Source organism: Chaetodon trifascialis, chromosome 13, assembly GCF_039877785.1.
Source record: "Chaetodon trifascialis isolate fChaTrf1 chromosome 13, fChaTrf1.hap1, whole genome shotgun sequence".
Taxonomy (NCBI): domain Eukaryota; kingdom Metazoa; phylum Chordata; class Actinopteri; order Chaetodontiformes; family Chaetodontidae; genus Chaetodon; species Chaetodon trifascialis.
Window position 1 is genome coordinate 12,385,398 of NC_092068.1, and position 22,275 is coordinate 12,407,672.

Sequence of the window (22,275 nt, forward strand, 5' to 3'; positions counted from 1 at the left end):
TATAAATATCAGTGATAAATTCATGCATTCGAGACTGGGTTTTCTGCATATAATTTACATTTCTGTATAGCTATCACATTACATTTTTACACAGAAATGAAAGTCCTGGTTTTTCTCCATATATAGTCAAGAATGTTCGCCAGCTTTGTAATAGCAACAAAACCATTAATTTTAATCATAAAAACTGTGGAAATGTTGACCTGTCTTACAGATGCTTATATAACTTCTTGGAATACAGAAACGTGTGTTTGTGTGAGAGAGGCTTGTACCCAGTGACCCTAAGGTATTGACGATAGTCACTTCTGCATGTTGACTTGTGCATACTTGACACTCCGGCCAGCTTGGATTAGCTGGACACACTGCAGCTAGTGGCATGGATTAAATGCATTAAGCCACTCAACTGCGATACACACAGCTGACTCTACTCCTTCAACACAGAGGTGTCTGGTCTTTGTCACGCCAGCTATTGTGTGCCACGCATTGTGGAAAGCTTGCAGTGTGTTGTTTCAGCTTGGCTATTGCGTCAATGTGGGGTCCTCCGCCTGGATGCCCGAGAGCCTTTGGATGCCCGTAGGGTTAATACCTGCGGATCAGAGGGATTGCCCCTGCTTGGAGACTGCACACATAACATCCCTCCCCTCTTGCTTTCTCGCCCCAATGCGGACCAAACAGCAGGAAGAGCAGCATGTGAACCAGCTTTTCCCACTTCAAATTTCCATCACCTCCTCTGCACAATTCACCTGGAACTCATCAGAGCCGAGGAGTTCTCGGAAAATGGAACTGGAAATGCCCTCTCAGACTCCCGTTCTCACATTCTTAATGGAAATCTAAACAAAAAACACCCACCGCTGCTCTCTCGTGCTTGGTGTGAAAGTCATGTATGGAATTAATGTATAGATGTGCAGTGGAAATTCTACATATATAGCTGAAGCCTCTCTCAGAGTGGAACATAAAAGATGAAAAATGACACAAAAAGACAAACGAACAAGAATTTTGCTTCCATTTCAGTTTTCTTTCCAGCCCCAGTGAGCTTAGATTGTCATTAATGTCATGTCCTACTTTTGAGTACTAACAATGCTACCTGGAATAATGATAGTAACATTCGCCAGTACAGGATATACAGAAACGAAATGTTCCAGTACTGGACAGTAAGAGAAGCAGATTTACAGCCTATTTCAGTTAAGCATGTGCTGACTAGTCATTTTTGTTTTTTCTGCATATTTCACAGGGCTCCATGTTCAGCACACAGGCACCGGATTCGTATAACCTCTTTCTCACCAGTGCAATCACAGATGGGGTGAAGATCTGGGACCTCCGCACACTTAGGTACTATTGATATAATCTATTCTGCTGGATTTGTAGTCAATGCCCCTTTAATCTGGAAATCAGGCCAGAGTGGTGTCATTAAACATCTATGCGTGTATATGCATAACTGCTTCTGTTTCTTCAGGCTTTTCAGAAGGTGTTCAAAGCCCCGAAGCGAAGCATTGGTGTCGTTAAAGTACTGTATGGCAACGCAACAAAAACAGAAAAGACTACCACCTAATACTTAAACTTTTTTGATGACATTTTGGACACTTATAGTGCTATCGGGAACAACTAGCATGCAATTCTGAAATGACTTCCTCATTATAAAATAATAGTGTTTTGCCATGAATTCAGAATTGTAACACGTGTGCAACCTCTATTACAGGTTAGCGTAACATGGTGCTCATGTAAAATCATTTGCTGTGATAAATAACTTAAGTGAAACTGTTTGTAGTGAGTACTCCGGTTGTTTTGTGCTCACTTTACAGTCTTAATCTTTCGACTCAGGCCCCAGTCTGGCTGAAGGGTTGCTTCATCCAATCAGTCAGAATTGCCTAAGGGCAATAAATGTTGAAGCACATTAACGAAGAAACCATTATTGATTTATTTTTTATTCCTCTGCTATTCCTGGAAGTGCAAAATTGCTTTATATTCAGATTACATAGACAGTCTTTCTTACACAAACATTCCTCAGTTGATGAGTGAATCGGCAATTGTTAAATTTCCAAAGTGCGTAGCCAAAAGTATTTTTCTTTGGCCCTTACCAACAGATATCCATATAAGGCGGATAATTCAAGTAGGCTCTCTTGGATATCAAAATGTTCTTTTTGGCCCGGTAGAAGGCATTATTGAGTATTTCATTTTTTCACGTCTGAGACTCCGTCTATGTTTAACTCCTTATCCCAGACTCCATCGTAACCTTATTGTTATCTGAAAAATATTTGTGCCTGGTTTCCAGGTCACCTTCTGGTTCTGACAGCTGTCATCAAGCATCGCTCAGCACACGCAGTTCCTCTGAGGTGAAACATATGGATGTATGAAAACAATATGTAGACACATTTTTTTCATTCTGTTGGCCCTGTTAATTTTATTTCCCTCTTTGATAAGCCTTATGTGTCTGTTTCTGTAGCCAGTGCTAACCACAAAAAGAGTTACAGCTCCCCTAAATTAACGTTTCTATAAATTTCTTTTTATGTGAGGCTTTCAGCTAATGGAGCTAGTTAAGTCAGCTCTAGGTTTTATGTTCATCGGAGTCTCTTCATGATATAATACGGTAAAATAAAAATGCTTGGGACAATCTGGCATGAGTAGAGCTTGCAAAAGGTGCTCATGAGACTGCTCGTCACGATAATCAGATTAACTTGTAGTTTAACTTTTTCTTCTAAATAGAGCAGCACACTTGATGATACTCTCATGGGAAATAGAATTGAAACTCACAGGAGAGATCAGGACAATCTGGCAACTGGTAGAGCCGAGAGCCGACCTTAAATACTCCACACCTAATCAGCCAGATGCACCATAGGTGCGCAGCTGATTAGGCGGAGCCAGTTGAGTGTAGGAAACCACACCCAGCCTAGACAGACAGGGGAACAGACAGACAAATAACGCCAAGGGAAAAGGGAAAAAGAATCCTAACACAATATCTTAAGGGGTTACAGAGTTTTTTGTGCTTTTGCTGAACTGGCCCTTTAAACTCTTGAATGAACTTCAGGAACTATTGAGATACATAAAGATACGGTAATGTCTGTGCCTAATCTTAGTGATTGTAATGATTCTAATCAAAGCAGGAGTAAACTTAATCGAAACAGCCTTTTCATCAGTCTAAGTTAAACATAATAGCATAGAAATGTGGCTGGTAGGCAGAGAGTAGCATAAAATCACTCAGGAAACCAATGAGGTCAGGCCCTCTCTCACAAAACCCGACTATTTAAATAAACAGTCATGTTTAGTTTGACATTCGCAGTTTTGTCTGGTTCATTGCCATTTTATCAAGAACAATGTAATAAATTGTTTTGCAATCAGAGTCATTAACTGAGTTATTTTATGACTTCATTGTGCTTGTCCATAAACCAGGCTGATGAATGACTGACTGGGTGAAAGCCAAACATTTTTACCCATGGCCATTGTTCAGCACAGTTAACAGAGCAGTGTTCTTATTAGACACAGCTCCATTGACAAAAGCTCTAAGTTGGGACAGAATTGGTTTATGCTGTAGACTGTCTTTGATCAAACCAGAGAACTTCCAGAAAAAACACAAAGGGAAATGTACAATTCTCTCAGTGGAAACTTCAGATTTTATTCGGGTCTGTCATCAGAGAATACCCAGCACCTCTCGTCCCTTTCTTTTTAGACAGTAATTGAATGTTTTTTGAATGTTTTCCAGACTTAAAGAGTTTTCTAAGTGATGTAAACCACTGTAAGCCCCCACCCTTCACTCACCCCTTGTATTTCCAAATGATGTGTTTGAGTATACAAGGTTCCAGTATAGCATTTCCAGCATTTTGCATAAATCAGACCCACTCAGATACTGATTGTAAAGATAGAGAGAGCAGATGGGGATCTCTTTAGTTCAGTGATGTATTAAACTTCAAACTGGTGGAATTTCCATCTGATACATTCATGCAGAGCAATACATTATATCCATTGTATTAAGTAATATCAAATAGTGCAAGAAAACGCAAGCTTTCACCTGATTTGCACTGACATGGTTAAATTGGGTGAAATACATTGCCTGCAAATAATGAGCTCTGATTAGCCTGACACTGAATACCCAGGTGGACTCAGTAACCATACAGGCTCCCACTCAGTAGTACCAGACTCTGCGGTGCGGTCTGTGTTAGTCATCAGGCAAAATGCTGGATAGTCATCACTCAGACAACACAGAGAATTGTGTGTGTGGAGGATTCGGCCCAGCATCTTGTGTCCCCTCAGTCAAAACATTAGATCCACATTCTGACCTAGAAAACCAGACGAGTATTTACTCTCACTTGTTAAACTGCTTCTTAGTGACGGGTTGTGACGGTTCAGCTGCAGACCTGACAGCCCAGATGTACTGAAGGGGATTTGGAAACAGATACTTCTCATTCATCTTGCTTAAGTCCAAACTAACCTGTACACGTATGGAAGTATTAAGAAAGTATAAAGAAATTGTTTCAGACAGTAAAAAACTTTTTTTCTCCATCAGCTCCACAGTCAAGGCTGTGTTGCCTCTTTTTTCCCCTTTTGATTGGTTGCACAAGCTATCAATCATTCCGAATTTTCATTTGTCTGTTTTCTCTGGTTAAAAATGAGTCCAGAGTGTGGTCAAAAACTCCTGCCAGCGTGCATGGACGGATGGTGTTCTCTGACTGGAGCTGCCTCCACTCCTGTCAGGACCCCTCCAGCAAGTTTTTTTCTTTCTTTTCAGTCAGGTGGCCCTTTTTTGAAGCTTTGTCAAGACTCTCTAGGTTTTTGGCTGAAGCAACTAAATCTAATGAGGTGTTCAGTTGCAACCAGTGAGGCGTTTTGAGATTACTGTGTTGAGGCCTGTGTGGGTAGATAGCATTGTCAGCTGGAACACCTTACAACAGTAATGTCATCAAATATAACCTTGCAGTTGAATTGACTTGCTCCTTGGTCCTGGGTATATCAAATTTCTTTATGGCTACCACTGAATATGACCTACTTTTAGTCCAGCTTAATGACATTAGCATTTGAATGTCAAAGGCATGCTCTCACCAGATCCTGTCCACAAGCCCTGCCCTGCCAACATGCCAGACCATATTGAGCCCCCAGCTCAGCTAGCTGTTAGTGGCATTGTAAAGACATTACATGCTGTTGCAAACCAAAATAAACGGCACATAAGCTGCACAAGGGGGCCGTTCGTCATCTACTTACTTCTCCTTCCTGTGTTTTGCTTGAGTCATGCTCAGCTCAGTGTCCACAGCTCATTCAAACGTTTGTAAAATGAGAGCTTTGTACACTAATAGACCTTTGATCGAACAGATCACCTGGACGAAAAATGGCTGTGCTCATGTTTGAAACACTAATTATGCCCATACAAAGACATCTCACTTCATAAGCATTGTTTTAAAAATATGATATTGTCGTTGTTTGATTTCTCACACTGTGTCCACCTCCTCTTCAGGTGTGTGCGGCGCTATGACAACCATCTAAATCGCTGCCATCCATGCTCGTCAGCCATCTCACCATGTGGCCGGTTCATTGCCTCAGGCTCTGAGGATAACTGTGTAAGTTATAATAATCTGTACATGTACAGTGTGTGCGTCGTTCTCCACTGTGTACACTTCTCTAGTCATACTGTATCTCAGACATTCTGGTTATTTAAGTGGAACTGAAAGGGGTGACATAGCGATTAAGGAGGCTGTCCGTCAATGCCACATTTGGGTTTATGAAGTCAGAGCAAAGCAAAAGTTGATGTCTAATGTGGCATTTTAATGCTGTGTCACTGTGTATCAGTGTGTGGCCAGTTTACAGAGTCCTATGTGAATCTGCTGTCAAGAAAGCAACAAAACATCACAGCTTGTGGTATTTTCACAAAATTCTGACAGCTAAGTCGTGCCCACAATACCATAATGCAAAGCGGCAGATCATTCTGTCTGAATGATTTTACGTTATTTTTGTATCCACAACCATGTGTGTTGAATTGTAGCTGCAGCTGACCAGAGGCATCAGCAGCGAAGTGTTCACATGGTGAATAATTTTAAATATAATTTGTGTTGTTTATATCTTACCTGAACTTGTACAGGAGGAGGAAAACAGCAGAATATCTTTATCGGTTTCCCCTCCATTTAAGGTGAAGACTGTTCGTGCCTGACAGAGATTTTTATTTGGACTCGAGCCTTTTTCCATAGAAGTCAAATTCAGCATTCATGTTGAAGCGCTGTTTAATTACTTTTCCAGACTGTGCTTTATACCTACTTTCAAGACATTTTCAGAAGACTGCCTCCCTTCTCCTTATCCACCTCTCTTTTCTTTTGGTGTACGTGCTCGTTGAAAGAAGTGGAATAATAAATGCATGCTGTTGGTTATTATTAATTATGGGGACTCAGCACCGCACGGACATTTGAGAGCATCTCTGTCGAGATCGGACATTTCCAGCATTTCTTGGAAATTGGGAGAGTGTATGGTAGTGAGCTGCACCATATTTATTTGTAGCTGCCCTGAGACTTCCATAAGCCAGACACATTTGTACTTGTCTTAATATATCAAAAAGCAATCATGGAAAAAAAGAACCCGAATACTCTAAAAAGACTCCCTAGATCATATTACACATTTTCCAAAGAACACCAGGCCAAAAAGTGGAATAGGATTTCAGTGTGGTCAGTATTAACCTGTTGAATGTTAAGTTGAAATATATATTATTTGCACTCGTTTTGACTTCCCCTCTTATCATCTGACATGAAACTGATTATTTAGAAGACAGCAGTTTTCTTTTGTGAATTCTCAATCAAGACGTATGCCAGGTGAGTCAGTTTCCATACCTCAGACTCTGCTGCCACTGCTCTCCACTTCAGTTACCGTTAATATGAACTGATACAGCTGGAGATCCATGTGATATTTAAGCATTGCTGAGAGAAATTGTTTCTTCCAAGAATCTAATGCCCTGTTAGGCACCACACACGTCATGTGCCTTAGACAGGAGACACTCTACCCGTGGACCGTTTGACAGAGCTCACTTGAAGCATTTTGCAGGGAAACATAATACAAAACAGCTGCAGGAATCTGATGAGTCGTCGTCTGGTAACAAACATCCCCACATCTGTTTTTATCTGTGCTCATGGCACTGAAGCAGACAATCCTAAAGCTCACTGATTGTAATTAGGGGAAAAAAAAAACGGTGCTAACAAGCTGACAATACATTTACATATCAATTCTAAGATTTCAAATTCAAGTGTTGATTCTTAGATGTCTACACGAGTGTTATGCAATTTTATTTTTTGCTCTCAAGACCAAGTGCAAAATCCACACACTCACAAACAGAGGGATGATTAGCAAGGCTTTTACTACCTCAAAGTAGAAAATAACAGTAATATATCCACAATGGTTCATTAATTAATCACATTCAGTGCTGACATGCTCACTCTTTGAGTGCTTTGAGTGTGTTTTGATGTTTAGGATTGACACTTTAAAACTTGTTTAACTCAGTATGCTGTGACATCACTTTTGGGCATGGTTACAGGTGCAACAGTGCAAACCTCTTACCACAACCATCAGTGATGCTAAATACATCTCACTTGAACCTTTCAGCCACCTTTTAGTCTGTTACTAACTTTCGATGCATAACGGTTTCCAAAGCTGCAGACACATTTGCGATAACTGATTTCTGGCACAATATTCCATCATTTTATGTGTCTGATGACTGATATCAACGAGAGCCAAGTCTCACTGTCTAGCCAATCTCTGAGCATAGTCACAAACAACATCAAGAAAGCTTTAATGATGATTAACAGTAAACTATGAAACCATGAAGTATTAAGACTGAATACTCTATTGTTCGGCCCAAGCAACCAATGGACGTGACAGTACGGACGTTAGCTGCACACACGCTGACTCCATGTCTGACTGCTTGTGCCTCAAGCAAATGTGAATCTGTTTGCACTGCTTGAGTATGTGTATGGGTCACCTTAGTGTGTAATTGTAGCATTTCTAATACGTGCTCCTTGTTCAGTCTGAACATACTTGTGTATTCTATGTTTTGTAGAGGTTGATCCCTCCTCTGTGCATCACCTCATCGTTACAGTTCATGCCTGCTTTTGTTCACATAGTCCATCTCAATTATTTCAGGCTTATGTGTATGACATCCGTAGCAGCAGCTACCTCCACAAGCTTCATAAACACTCCGACACGGTGCTCAGTGTGGCTTTCAACCCTGCCACACCAGAGGTAAGAACATATCTTTATTTTTCTCTCTGTTGCTCTGTTATTTCTCTTGTTACTCCTCCACCATATATTCAGTGCCCCAAATCACAGAACTGAAGGATTTCATCGTCTTCAATACAGCATCAGTCCAATTTCTCTGCATCTCAGGAAGTGATTGACTAGAGTAAATACAGTATTTTGTACAGATTCAGTAAACGTCTTGCTTTTCATTAACTGACATCAGATATCAAACTGTTAGAGTAAAATCAGAGTTTGAGTTTACTTCCCATATATTGACCTATGTTAAAGGACCAGTGCGTAGAGTTTAGTGGCATCTAGTGATGAGGCTGCAGATTGCAACCAACTGAATAACCCTCTCCTCACCCTCCCCTATGTTGGCTACTAAAAACATGAAAGGCGCTCTCCAGAGCAAGCATTTTGCTTGTCCATTGTGGGCAATTGTAGAAACATGGCGGTGCAACATGGCGACTCCAAACAGAAATACTGGTATATTGTTTTTGTGTCGTCTTCATGTGATGTGATAAAAGAAATTACATTGCATGGTTTGAAAGTCATATGTACATAATTTTCACTAATATTTCAGAGTCAGTTGGTTATGCAGGTCTGGACTCTTTCTACTTGCTCTGCGCTCCAAACGTTGGTAAAGCAGGAATGGTATCCTCAGGCTGAGGTCACATAGCAGGGCTTAGTGCAGTGTTTCTCAATTCCGGTCCTTGGGCCCCACTGCCCTGCATGTTTTAGATGTTTCCCTCCTCCAACACACCTGATTCAAATGATCAGCTCGTCATCAAGCTCTGCAGTGGCTTAATAACGAGCCACTCATTTGAATCAGGTGTGTTGGAGCAGGAAACATCTTCAACATGCAGGGCAGTGGGGCCTGAGGAAACACTGGATTAGTGAGACCAGGGTGGGTGGACTTTTATGTCCGTGACCTCACAGAATTTCTGCCAGTGGCCGTGAAAGAATTCAGTATAACGACTGAGCTAGAAATAACAAGAAGCTCAACTCTTCATAGCATTTCATATCCGTGGGAGGGTGTGCCTGAATGTAATTGTGTTGTGTGTGTGTGTGTGTGTGTGTGTGTTTTATGTGCGCGGGCTTGTATCTTTTTGTACTGACACAGTATACTGAAATTGCCAACAAAACTAAATCTTCTCATTCAAAAACCTAGACTTTCAGTGTGTACAAACACTACTTCCATCTACAAACAGTGCTCTTTTTTTCTAAATCTTACCCTCTTGGACCAATACAACTTTCATTTAAAATGAATATCCCCCAAATCGCTCTGCGGGTTTAACCAGTGGTGGCCAGTTTATAGTCCAATCAGATAATGACTACCGCTCCTCCGTGCCATAACCCTGTGGGATCTAGTGACTCGCTTCGTGCACTGCGTTGATCCACTTTTATGACTGGCTGCCTGCAGGGTTATTCCAGCCTGTGATTGGCTGCACAATTCCACAGTCAACAAAAGATGCATGCAGGGTTGTGCTCATTTAGTTCAGCAGCAGCTTTCCAGCTTTCCTGTTGACTATTTATCAGTTTCTTTTTTTTACTGGATCCTTTGTAGTTTAATGTTATACCATGTTGTTGCATTCTGTCTAAGGGAAGCAATAGATTCAATATTAATGGTACAAGAGTGCCAAATGTCAAAAATGCCTCCAATGGTTCACTTTGTTTCCGTCATCTCTTCATTTTCAGTTTTCTTTGCTTGGCCTTGGAACCGTTAGATATCCATAGAAATACAGGGACTGAAGGAAGGAAAGTCCTGCCAAAGAAATCAGAAAGTAATGCTTTACACTGGACAGTGACCCGTGTTTATCTTGAATTGCCATTACAGGAAAATAAGAAGTCAAAGTACTTCAAACCAACATCCTTTCCATGTCTCCAGCACAGTCTCCAGAGCATTTCTTACAGAGAAACAATTCCCTTTGGAAATGTTTTATTGTCCAGTTAATGATTTTCCTTTGGAACCATTCAAAGCAAGTTGATCTGAAAAAGACAGCTTTTAAAATATAATATCACATCCCCTGCTGGACGTCCCATGAGACTTCTTGTTGACTGTCTTTTGGACTCGAGGCACATGTTTTAAATCTGCATGTCCATCTGTGTAACTCCGTTCAGTTAAACCTTGCAGCACAATGATACATTCACATTTCCAAGTTTCAAAGTGGAAAGTTTGATCCATGGCCATTTACTGGCTGAATTACAGTAATCTGCAGAGTTTGAAGACACACTTCATCAGTCAGAACATGCTCGCTCCCCACCGCTACTTCTGCACATTCTGCTTTGTTTGATAGGCGGTCAAAGCATGAACTCTGAAAATCAAGAAAAGTTGGCACCATTGACTGAACCTTTATTGTATTTTTCATCACAGGGGTCAGGTGATTGATAAAGATTAAAGCAATATTTTAATCAAACTGAAAATTTATGATAGATTAGGACGCAAATGTGAACACTTGCTATAGTTACAGCAATACTTTGACGTTTATTTCGACATGAAAAACTGGCCATGTGTCTTTGAAAATGTTCAAATGTATTCAAATAATCAAAACCCCTTCTCTCCAGTGTAATAACAAATTATATTAATCTGATCTTAGTTTTCATCTCCTATTGGCCGTCGCTTGTTTCCGTTCTCAGATTTGTGTCACTGAGCATCTCATACTACAAGAACCTGCCAAGATTTGACCACATTGAAGTCGTAAAAGTCACAAATGTATGAAACATTTGCAGGGCTCCAGAGGGTCTGCAGCTAAATAAAGAGCCATGACAAGTCTTCCCAGCCTGAAAATATGGATGTCCCCAAATTTCCGATTCAAAGCATGCTGAAAGTTATATTTTCCTAACATAGGATTTATTTTGTGTTGAAATATATTGACTGAGTGCGAGCCACTGAATCATAAAAAACACTTAGTACCCGGACCTTATGGGTGAGTAAGATTTTAATGGGCCTCATGCTTTCAATATAATCTTTCTATTTGTTCAGGGTTTATGTTTACTTTGGTACTGTAGTCTGTCTCCTTCCAATTTAAATTTGATATAAACCTGTCTTGTCATACTAACCAATATCCAGTATACTGTAGTTTATTGAATTACTGAAGCAATTCTGTATTGTCAAACTGTCTGCCCCAGTCGATGTAAAGCAATTGTCTGAATGCAAATAGCACACAGCTGGAGACAGTCTTGTCCATTCACCAGTGCACAGCTACCAACATTCACTCTGGTCTATTTAGTCTTTCTCAGGACCTTTCAGAGGGAGGACTAGCTATGAAATCCTTAGCAAATTGAGATGTGTGACTGTGACATTGAAAGATTCACATCTCTGTAATTGGTCAAGATACATTGTTATGCTCATCATTCCAAAACCTCATTTGACATCCTGTAAAGCTGACAGATATATAAAAACAATAGATCAGCAGGATGGGCGTCCATGAAAGCCTCCAGTTTAAGATAAACCAACCTGTTTTCGATACAAATACTACAGTTGTAAAGAATTAGTGACATGTTGCTGATGCATCCTTGATTGCTTAGATTTCTGTTGCTGATAAACATCGATGGGTCCTGTTATGCTGCTCTTGAATGAAGCTCACTGATGGCTTGACGTGATCTAGGACTCCTTATGCAACATTTCAGCCTCGTGAAGTGGGAAACAATAGTTCAATATGTGTCTAATATTTGTACAGTATCTGTGAAAACGTGAGGATTGTAAGTGTTTCAAGATGCTGAGGAGTTGAGCTCTGCAGAGCCCTGAATCTCACACCTTCGCCTCTGAAGCCCCAGTCATTTATATGAGCACTCTTCTTAACGTTACTGAGAGTACAGTGAAAGATTCCTCAGACATAGATCAAGAGTTCCACAAAACTCTCCCTCATAATAACTGAGCAGTGTTTCTTTTCTCTCCTTCTGATAGTTTATCTTCTATTGATGTATTTGGTGCCTGGCTCAGCTTTGTGAGGCTGCTTCTACTTAATCTTGATCCAGTTGATCTAATGTCTGACTGGAATGGATGCAAATCTATCTTTATTTTTCTTTTGTTTGTGGCCAAAACAGAGACATGTGGATTAAAAAAAAGTGATAAGAAGTCCAAGAAATCCTGGAAAATGGCTGGTCAGTCTGACAGTTAAGAGCATGTGATACCATATTGGTGTCAAAAGACATGAAAAATACTGACAAAAGTGTCCCCAACCAGTGCTCACCTTGCTTTTAGCCACATTTGAGGGCCAGATGTTCACTATATTTACTGCGGTGAGAACAGCACTCCTTTTCCACTCATTTTTCTCTCACGTTTTCCACCCTGATACTTAAAATACCATCAAGCAGGCATATCTTCCTCCGGGGTTCATTCCCTCGGGTTTATTCCTGTACTTTAGTCTGTAATGAAAGATCCCGACTTTTACTGTCACTTCACTTTGTTGTCTTGTAAAGTCTTGTGGGATTTCACATAGCATACCTCTGTAGAGCTCCCCTGTGTTGTACCTGAATGTGCTACCATAAAAGCTGACTTGAAGAATCATTTTCACACTTCTCTGCAGGTTCAACACCTAAAGATATTCTCTTTTTAATTTGTAGGACACAAGCTAAGCAGTGTCCAGCTTCGATAGTTCCTGAAAACGAGGCAGTGGTGATACTGTATCTGAAGTGACCTCCTCCAGTGATCTTTGGAATTTCAGATCTTCAGGATCTTAAGTAAAGGCTAAGAAAAATGCTGTGGCCAGAGGCAAATAAACAGTGACTTCAGAGAAACAGGTTACTAAGTCAGACTAGAGAAATAGACATCCTGTGGCTGTGGTGTATTTGGGTTACTCATATTTCTGTACTGTCTCACTCCAAGCTGTCAGTAGCTCCAATTACATTGTTCCATACGGCAGTGGAAACATCTTTGTGGAATTTGCCAAAGATCATCTTATTATTGATGTGGATTTCTTTGAGAGGACAGTAGGGTGCCCTCTCTTTTTCCATTTGAATGTGGGTAAAAGCAAAGCCCTCATCTGTCACTGTTCTCTTTATGGTCCATCTCTACGACCTGTTTGTGTAAGAAGAGATTTTCAATCTTAATAATGTTTTCTAGTTAAGAAAATGTTAAATGAAAACAAAAGAACTACAAATTGGGGTAGGAAAACAAGAGAAAAAGATCTTTGGTGTTAAAGTCTCCGTATGTTGGCTCAGTCTTAGTGGACTTGACTCATACTATACAAATTGGAACATTTGTAAAAGCCGTAACTTTCACCTTTTGGAGGCTGGGTACATATGAACAGGATGGTGCAGAAGGAGACATTTACAAGCCAGAGCCATCAAATGAAAATGGATGTTTTCCTTTGAATAATCCTAAACCAGGTGTTCTTCGTCTGGGCACACAGAAACATATTTTTACAGAGTGTCAGTGTTAGCTGAATCAGCTTATGATCAAGGGTTTGCCATCATTATTGTATCATTTCAGTTGGCTGAATGCTGGCTAAAATGACCCAAAAACAAAACTTCGTAATCTCTTATGAAAAAAAAACCCTTCCAATTATATAATTAGATTTTAAATGCACACGAGTGTGTGCTTGTGGCAGGGGAATACGAGTTGCTCCTTTTTATTTCAACAATAGACTCAGAATGAAATAAGAACTATTAAACACTGTGTTGAGTTTCAGTCTTTTGATTAAGTGACAAGTTTCTGAACTCTTTCCCTCAAGTGCTTTAACCCTCATTTGCACTCATTTGCATTTGGAGTGCAGGACCGTGACCGCTTACTGACACAAGCAGCTGTCTCTGAAAGTTAAAAAGTTAACATGTTCTAACGTCCCAAATAGGAAGATGAACAACGAGTGAATCATCTGGCTTTCAAGCTCAGTGCACTCTCGTCTCCATATGTCAGCATGTATCATCTTTGCTCTTTGCAGGCCGACAAAAAAATGCAGCTGGCGTCCCACTAGATCTTTTTACTGTATCTTTCATTTGTTGCCATTTGGCATATGAAAGGCTATTCACACTCCTTAATCCTTTATATATATATATAAAGAGAGAGATATAGATATATATGTATCTTGACTTCCTCTTTGCCTGACCCCAGAAAGCAAAACCCTCTCTTCTTACCGTAGTGGCCAGACAGCAAATAGAGAGCTGGACTCTGCTCTCTGCTCCAGAATGTCACATTAGAGTGAGACACAGACAAAGCTGAGACAGCCTCTCTGGAATCAACTGGCCTGTGTTCAACACAGCTGGAAATGGCAATGGACAGGAAGTGAGAAAATAAAGGGTTTGGGTCCAGCTGCAAAGTCACAAGAGGCGTTTTTAAGTATCAAAACCTTTCACTAGTAGTAGACAGCATTTTCTCAGTTGGCCCTGGTGTTAGTTAATAGCGTTGGCCTTTCGTTGGCTGTATAACTCTAAATATGAGGAACATTGAGTACAGGAAATTGGAATGACATACAGCATTTTTGTATAGCCTGTGCTGCTTTAACGGATTAAGGTTGCTCAGTTAAACATATTTACTGGCATGAACACAGAATTATTAAATAGCACATATCATGTTTCTAATTACTTAATATTGCGTGACCTGGGGGTTTATTATTGAACACTTTGAGTGCACAGATCAAATTGATATCTAACGTCATATCTGACTCTGTGTAAGACAGCATGCTGAAAGACAAAAACATTGTGTACTCTGATCCTGGCATTAAACAGAGCCAGGCTAGCTTTTTCCCCAGTTTCCAGTCTTTATGCTAAACTAAGTTAATCAGCTGCTGGCTCCTACTACATATACATCACAAGCAGCAGAGTGGAAACAGTCTTTAACTCTTAGCAAGACAGCAAATAAGAATATTTCCCAAAATGTCAGACTATTCCTTTCCAATAAGCATCACATACATTAATGTCAAAACAAACAGATATACCAATACAGAATATATATTTAACATTGTCGAGCAGCATTGAGCTAACTGGAACCTACCAAGGGACAAATTTGAGGTGCAAACTTGGGTTCAAGACAGTATTTCTCAGTCATTATGCAATAATTTGGGTTGCTTTTAAAATGGTGGAGATATTGACGGATCACGTCCCAGCACCGTCACCTTGAAATGATAATTTGCTCTGTGATTGTGTCAGCCTTAATGAACATGCACTATCCTTTTTATGTTTGGGTGTTCCCTGCATTTTTCTTCAAGAAAGAAATTCCACGTGCAGCCTCTGGAGTGAACACATGCATTGTTGTGAGTCTGATTGTATCTGTGCTTCTCTGCGTTCTGTCAGACTGACCCACATGCACCTGTCCAGGGCTTTGTAAACATTCAGACTCAGACAGGGAGTATAGATTTACTGTTACTGACTTATTTGGACTTAATTGGCATCAATAATAATGAATATAAGAGCTGAGGTTCGATTAATGTCGACTTCATGCATCAATTTCATGTCTCCAGTGTAACGTGGTTCATTTTCCCGATGGTTTTATTGCAATTTAACAGTTTCTGAATGGAGTAATGGAGAAATCAGTGATATTTAGAACAAACAAGAGGGATTTATGGCAACAGAAAAAAAACTCAGCTGGAATGTTTAAATACAACTTTGCATGACATGAATACATGGCTAAAAAGATCTGATCATGGTTTAATTTAAGTCAACACCAATACTATCCCCACTAGCAACAGACAGTCCATGGACTTGTAAGCTCATCAAATAGGTGACCCTGGTGACCGTCTGCTTCTTTTCCCATCTCTCATGTAGATCTTCCTTCCCCTCTCAGCATGTACGGTACAGAACATCTTGCTATGTTGGCATTTGTCAAGTCTGTGCTCTACAGCTGATGAATGATATCCTTCGGGAGGGAAAGCACATTTCTCCTCATATCTTCAAAGCCTCAGCCATTGTTCATACCGAGTTTGTGTGGATGGATACTTTGTGTTGTCCAGTATGTCGGTATTTAGCAGAAGCGTTTGCCACTGAAGACTGCTTTGAACTGTTGATTTGTGGTCTTTTTTTCAAGGTATTGAGCAAGTACGCCAGACTATAACTTAGATTATGTAACATGCATGACACACCATGTAAATTCTCTATCTGATTTATGATCACGGAGTTCCGAAAAAGTTTTGAATGAGACTTTCATGCACTACGCATAAAAACAAATAAAGAAAAGGATCGCAGAAGAAGATGCTGCACAAATTCTCAACATTGTGGCTCATGCATGTCCTGTCTTTGGGATTATAGAAGATCAAATGTTTTTCTTTTAAAAAAAGTGGTAAAGATACGCTTATGAATGTCTTGAAAACTATATATATAGATATATATCTATATCTATAACTATATATCTATATATATAGTTATATAGTTATATATCTATATATATAGATATAGATATATCTATATCTATAGATAGATAGATAGATAGATAGATAGATAGATAGATAGATAGATAGATAGATAGATAGATAGATAGATAGATAGATAGATAGATAGATAGATATCTCAGTGGTGACAGGATTGCATAAGGACATTGCAAATACATTTTTTAAACAGAGATCAAACTGTGTTTCTTAGAAGAGGGATGTTGACGAGGAAAGTCAAATACCAAACTTGTGATGGCCCAGCATGACCCCGTGCGACATGTCTACAGTGAATCAGCTCACAACAAGTTCTGACTTCTGACCCTGAAGGTTGCCCAAAACCTCCGGTCCTCATCGGCTTTAGCTCGCTTCAGCCTCAGTGAACAGAGGTTGAAGGTTGCACAGATGGAATGTGTCAGATTGCAGATGTTTGCTGCAAGCGTATGATGCAGAAATTCCATTAATGTTGTTATCAGCGCTTTAGAAAATCTGTGATAGTTCCAACTCTGCGCTGTATGTTTGGAGGGAGGAATGTAATGCCTAGGTGATTACACAGTCTAATGATTTTGGATGGAAGTTGATGAAGAGAGCTGTGGTTGCTAATGGAGCTGCTCTCTGACCCTCTTAAGTTTTAAGTGGCTATTTTTGCAGCTCGGGGGCAGGACCCAGACAGCTTGGCTATTGTTGATTAAGGTCAATGAGCAGGAGGTCACAGTGCAAAAAGACTGCTTAAAAATAGAAGAGCTATGAAACGAACCATCTAACTGTTTAGTGGCAGCGTCACAAACATTTTTATACATGAGAAAACACCAGTAAAACACATGCTTATGTAGGTGTGATGTGTACTTACTCCTCTTGTCTGTGTGCTCCACACACTTACCCGGAAATCCTCTGTGTGTTGATGGGAGAGAGGCCGCAACAACGGCCCTTCAGAGGAGGATTGAATCCACCCCAGTTTAGTCATAGTGTGTTTTAGTTATCCTCAGACCTCAGCTATTGTGACTCCCTCTCCCAGCACAGACATCTGCTTGCTGGTAAAAGATGATTTCTCCTGCATAAAACAGCTTTAGTACATAGGGAAAAATGCTGGACTATTGTTGTACCAAATGTGGTTTTTATCATTGCTTGGCAAATTGTTGTTTCCCAAGATTCCCACTGTTTGTATACTTTAAAAAAAAAAAAAAAAAAAAGATTTGCTGTCTTTACATCTACCTAAAAATCTCTGAATTCACCATAAATGACACTGATGCTCCACAGCAGATCTGGACATTCACCCAAGCATTCCCAGTTAGTTGAAATGTGTGGAGTTGTTTTCACTTATTTTTCGTCATGCAGGATTTGTGAAGGCCTTTAAGACTTGAAGTGGGATTAAGGGTAATACAAATAACCATGGCTTGAGCTAGTATGAAATGGGTTACTCGCCCTGGTCTTACACATCACATATGCTTGAAAATAAAGTGAAAATGGAGTCGTCTGTGAACAGCTGTCTTGAATTATAATTGTTCCATCATATCATATACTCTACTTCAAGCAGCCATAGATATGAATCTGTATGACACGCCTCATTCTGCAGAGGGTTTCCTATTGCTTTTGCCCTCTGATTGGCTGTCAGAGTGTTGAGGTAATGCTCCCTTACACTCATCTGCTGTACTGGCTGATAGACACAGATGAGATAATCCTTCCTTCTTATTAAGAAATATAGTTAAGAAGTGATTGTTCACACGTGCTTGCCTTTGTGCCACATCCACGTGTCAGTTTAAGTGGGGGGTGTGTATTTGCACACAGTGTTCACTGATGTTAGTTTATTGACATGTGGGTGCCTTATTAATCTGTAAACAGTTGACTCACCATGACCGGCATTGGCAGGAACCTCAAGATCTCCTTCTGATTAAATGAAGTTATATAACTTTTAAAGTTGATTCCAGGCAGCTTTGTGTTTCTTGTGTAAAATGGCAGGTATGGAAAATCAAGAATTTGCAGGAGAAACACAGTATGGATGTTGACCTTGGAAGCAGGTGTGCTGTTATGCAACTCAGTCCCCTAAATAGAGAGTTGTGAAAAGGAAAGGGATGTGTGACACAGTTCCTGGGAAATATCAAGCTGAACGTGACATCATCTTCTTTCTCTTCTGTCCTTAGCTGCTGACAGGGACCCTGGATGGGAAGCTGCGACTGTTTCAGGCCACCAGTGGGACCCGGCTGTCTCATGACACCAGTGCTGCTGTGCAAAGCGCCCCCAACATGTCTGTGTAATGACAGCAGGCTCCTGCAGAGACCATGCAGGTTTCATTAAAGCAGTTCCAACCCCCTGGCTGGGATTTTACTGAGAAAGGGGAACGTAAGGGTTTTGTTTTAGTTGGGAGTTAAATGAGGACCAAAAATAGATAGAAAGCTAAAGAGGTTTTGTATTTCTTATTGTCTTTTTTGTTCTTTTCAAATTGTCAAATGGAGCTGCCTGTTATCTTTGTTGACCCTCCAGTATGTTCATCGTTAGACCACATTTCTGAGGTGATATCAGTGGTTTCATTCAATATGTTTTCATTTGACCACATTATTTTGATGCAATATTTATTCATTTAAAGATGATTATAGATACATTTGCCAAAAACAATTTTGTCAGCAGTTATTCCCATCCGCTCCTCCACATTCTGGACGGACAGAGCACCAGATTTTGTTTGTTCAGTGTGTGGAACAGATGTACTTCTATATCACTGGCTGCGGCCGCGACTTAACAGATCAGCACACAGAGCTATGACATCAGCTGGGTGCGACCTCTCTGGCTGCCAGACGCACAGATGCTACTACTGTTCACACTGACACACCCGTCCATTGTTTGAGCCGTACATTTACTCTGCTCTTCCCCAGTCGCACAAAATGTCAGCTATGCTTAACTGTAAGAGAGCAGATTAAAAATGTAGAACTCTGACACTGGAAGTTAAGTTTGAAAGAGCTGCATTGTGTCAAGAATGAATAAATTATTACATCTTACTGTAGCTACATGGCTGTGTAGATTATTTCTTGTTATCTCAGGCTCTGTCTGATTTGTCTTATTCCACTCAGTCTTATTCTTGTACCTTAAAACAAATTGCTTTTCTTCTCACTGATGCTGTCGCTGATCGTTTCCCTATAGCTTTAGAATTTTTCAACCCTGGGTTGCAGTGTCATCGAGTTCATGTTGTTAATGTCTTGTCCAGAAAAAAAACTCTTCCTGCTATTAATTTACCGTTCTGCCATTATCACTGCCGACATACACTAAACCACAGCTGTCTTAAAAGAGGCTGAAGGAAAAGTCTACCTATCTGTAATGGAATGAAATTTTAAGCGTCTCTCATCCCCCGTCCATTCGGAAAAGATATTGTATTTGACGCATTATCTGAGGTTGACGCTCATGATAGAAGGATAAATCCACTGATAGGCTGCCTTGTCTTAACTCCCTCAAATGGAGGTGAATTTTCAGAAGACTGCTTGTCTCTGCCTTGTCCCCAGTCCAGTATTCTGTGTTTGATTTTCTCTCTTTTTGGACTCTGTGCTCTAATTGATACAAAGGCAGAAGACTGCACCACCAGCCTCAGAAAGGTCGGATGAAATATATCTTTGAAGTTGCACAATATCAGCTGCCAGGTTTCCTATCACAGAAACCGATGTTATACATTAACGAAAGCAGAGCGAGGGCTGCGTTGGATTTCTGGGATGGTATCCATTCTTTTGTGATATAGCACATGTCTGTATGTATGTAATGTCCCCAAAAGTGATGGAAGTATGACTTTGTGTGTGTGTGGAGATAGCTATGTGCTGGCAGGGTTGAGTCCGCCCTGTCATGGTGAGCTTTAGTGTTCCTGCAAGCAGCAGGGACTTTCAACTGGAACAAAACATAATAAATTGTCTGTGGAGGAAATTTATGTAGCCATGTTCTTTCTCCCTTTTAATGTGCTGAAATGTGTGTGTATGTGTGTGTATATTTGTGAGTCAGTATCTCCTCTTGAATGAATTAACCTGCTACTCTAAAATGCAGGGAGCACACATTCACAAACTAAAGGGATGTGTTGGTGTGCGCACACATTCCTTGTCTGTGTGAGGTCGTTTTGGATGCCCTCCCTGCATTGATCTCACGAGTAAAGAATGACGCCTTTATACTTGCAAATAAAAGGATCTCAAGGATGGCCACACCCATATGTCAGACCGCAGTCTGGTCCAAAGTTTCATCTCCCACAATACTTTGTCATTCAATGTGACAGAAAGAACTTAGTCTGCATCCAACTTTGCAATGTGACAGCACTGAACAGAGCGGAGTGTCACACTGGGGGAAGACAGAGTGCAGAAGTCGCTATCAAGACGTTCATTTTCCATCTCAGCATCATCTTCAGCTCAAGTATAGTCTGTGCATGCCTGCGACGTCGCCTGCAAAGTGTTGTGGTTGTTTTCTGGCCTGTGGCCCGAGCTCTGAGCGCAGGCCTTTACTTTTCCTCATGAGTACTTTATATAAAGAAGACCAACATATACACCACAATGCACGTGCAGTTTAATGAACCCCCATAGAGGATCTCTGCTCTTATGCTTTCATGAACTCAGTGCAACCCAAAGTCAAGGGAGGGGAATATCTGTGCACGTGTCAAACACTGCTGTCATATAGCTGTGCCTCATGCAAGTCTTAAAGGAAAGCTTTCCTGAATATCATATAATGTTCTATGAATTATGTAAAAGAAGTGATGTGTATTGAAGTGAGCATCTTTGGCATGAATCATGCATAGATTTTAATGCCGAACATAAGACTGGTTCAGCTTATAGACAGCTTACTTGAAGAGAGCTTTCACATGCTGCCTTAAGCACCTGGTGTAAACTAATGCCCTGATCAGACTATATATCAGCTGATAATGTGAAAGAGGAGGAACGTCTGGAACAAAATTGAGCGATGGGTGCCAAATTGTTTTATCCCATGTTGTGTGTTTTAGTGGAAGTCACCAGAGGCAGCATCTGGGACACAGTCCCAAAGACTAGCATCGGACAGGGTTTTTGTTGCCTCCTCTCACCACATTTGACAAGTGTGATGGAGCGCTAATGCACCCGCAACTGTGCACGTGGTCAATGAAAAGCAGTAAAGTGTTGGTGCTGTCAGATGGAGCAGTGCAGCTGATCCATGGTGCCTTCTTTCTGATCCCACGTCACATCAGCAAGCTATGAAGTCTGCCGTATCGCTCAGCCAACTCATGGCAACAATTTATGCCTCTTGAACTTATCTGACATAATGATCATCTTGAAAGGCAGAAAGAAAAATCTTGTCTGATCTCCTGCATGCATTTTATGCAGTGGTGAAATGTAGCTGGGATGTGGTAACATTTACTCAAGTACTGTACAACACAATTATTTTGTGCATGTAATAATATTGTACTTTTTGTTAAAATTAGGTCCATCTTGAAACAAACACCAGCACTGGCAATTTGCTTCGAAACTCGTGGTTAGAATGAGCAGCAATAGCCACTAAAGTTAAACAAAGACACAAAAAAATGCCACCTGCAGAATGTCAGCCTCCACCAACAGAAAGTCCATACAAAAAGCCATAGTGCGCTGTCACTGTAGCACCCAAAAGAAATATTTGAAAGCCCACAGCAGTGAGCAGTGATGTCACCGGAATGACAAACCAGCAAATATGAGGAAACTTTCTCCCTACAAGTCTGCATGTGGAACATTTTACGCCTCATCATACACATGTTCATGTTAATATTCACATACATTTCCCTGTGAATATGAGAAAAAGACGCTTTCACATCTTGAAGTGTTAGCTGGCCTGTGTT

At 40.5% G+C, this 22,275-nt stretch overlaps 1 protein-coding gene across 1 annotated transcript in view; it reads left to right on the plus strand.

The window, feature by feature from the left end:
• The window catches only part of wdr27 (WD repeat domain 27), a 37,971-nt gene extending 19,018 nt beyond the window's left edge, over window positions 1–18,953 (plus strand). The window contains exons 21-24 of the mRNA XM_070978022.1: window positions 1,229–1,326; window positions 5,435–5,537; window positions 8,095–8,193; window positions 18,626–18,953. Of these exons, the coding sequence (XP_070834123.1) occupies window positions 1,229–1,326; window positions 5,435–5,537; window positions 8,095–8,193; window positions 18,626–18,739 (414 nt within the window). The 3' untranslated portion in view covers window positions 18,740–18,953. The remainder of the gene's footprint in view (window positions 1–1,228; window positions 1,327–5,434; window positions 5,538–8,094; window positions 8,194–18,625) is intronic.
• The last annotated feature ends 3,322 nt before the right edge of the window (window positions 18,954–22,275 follow it).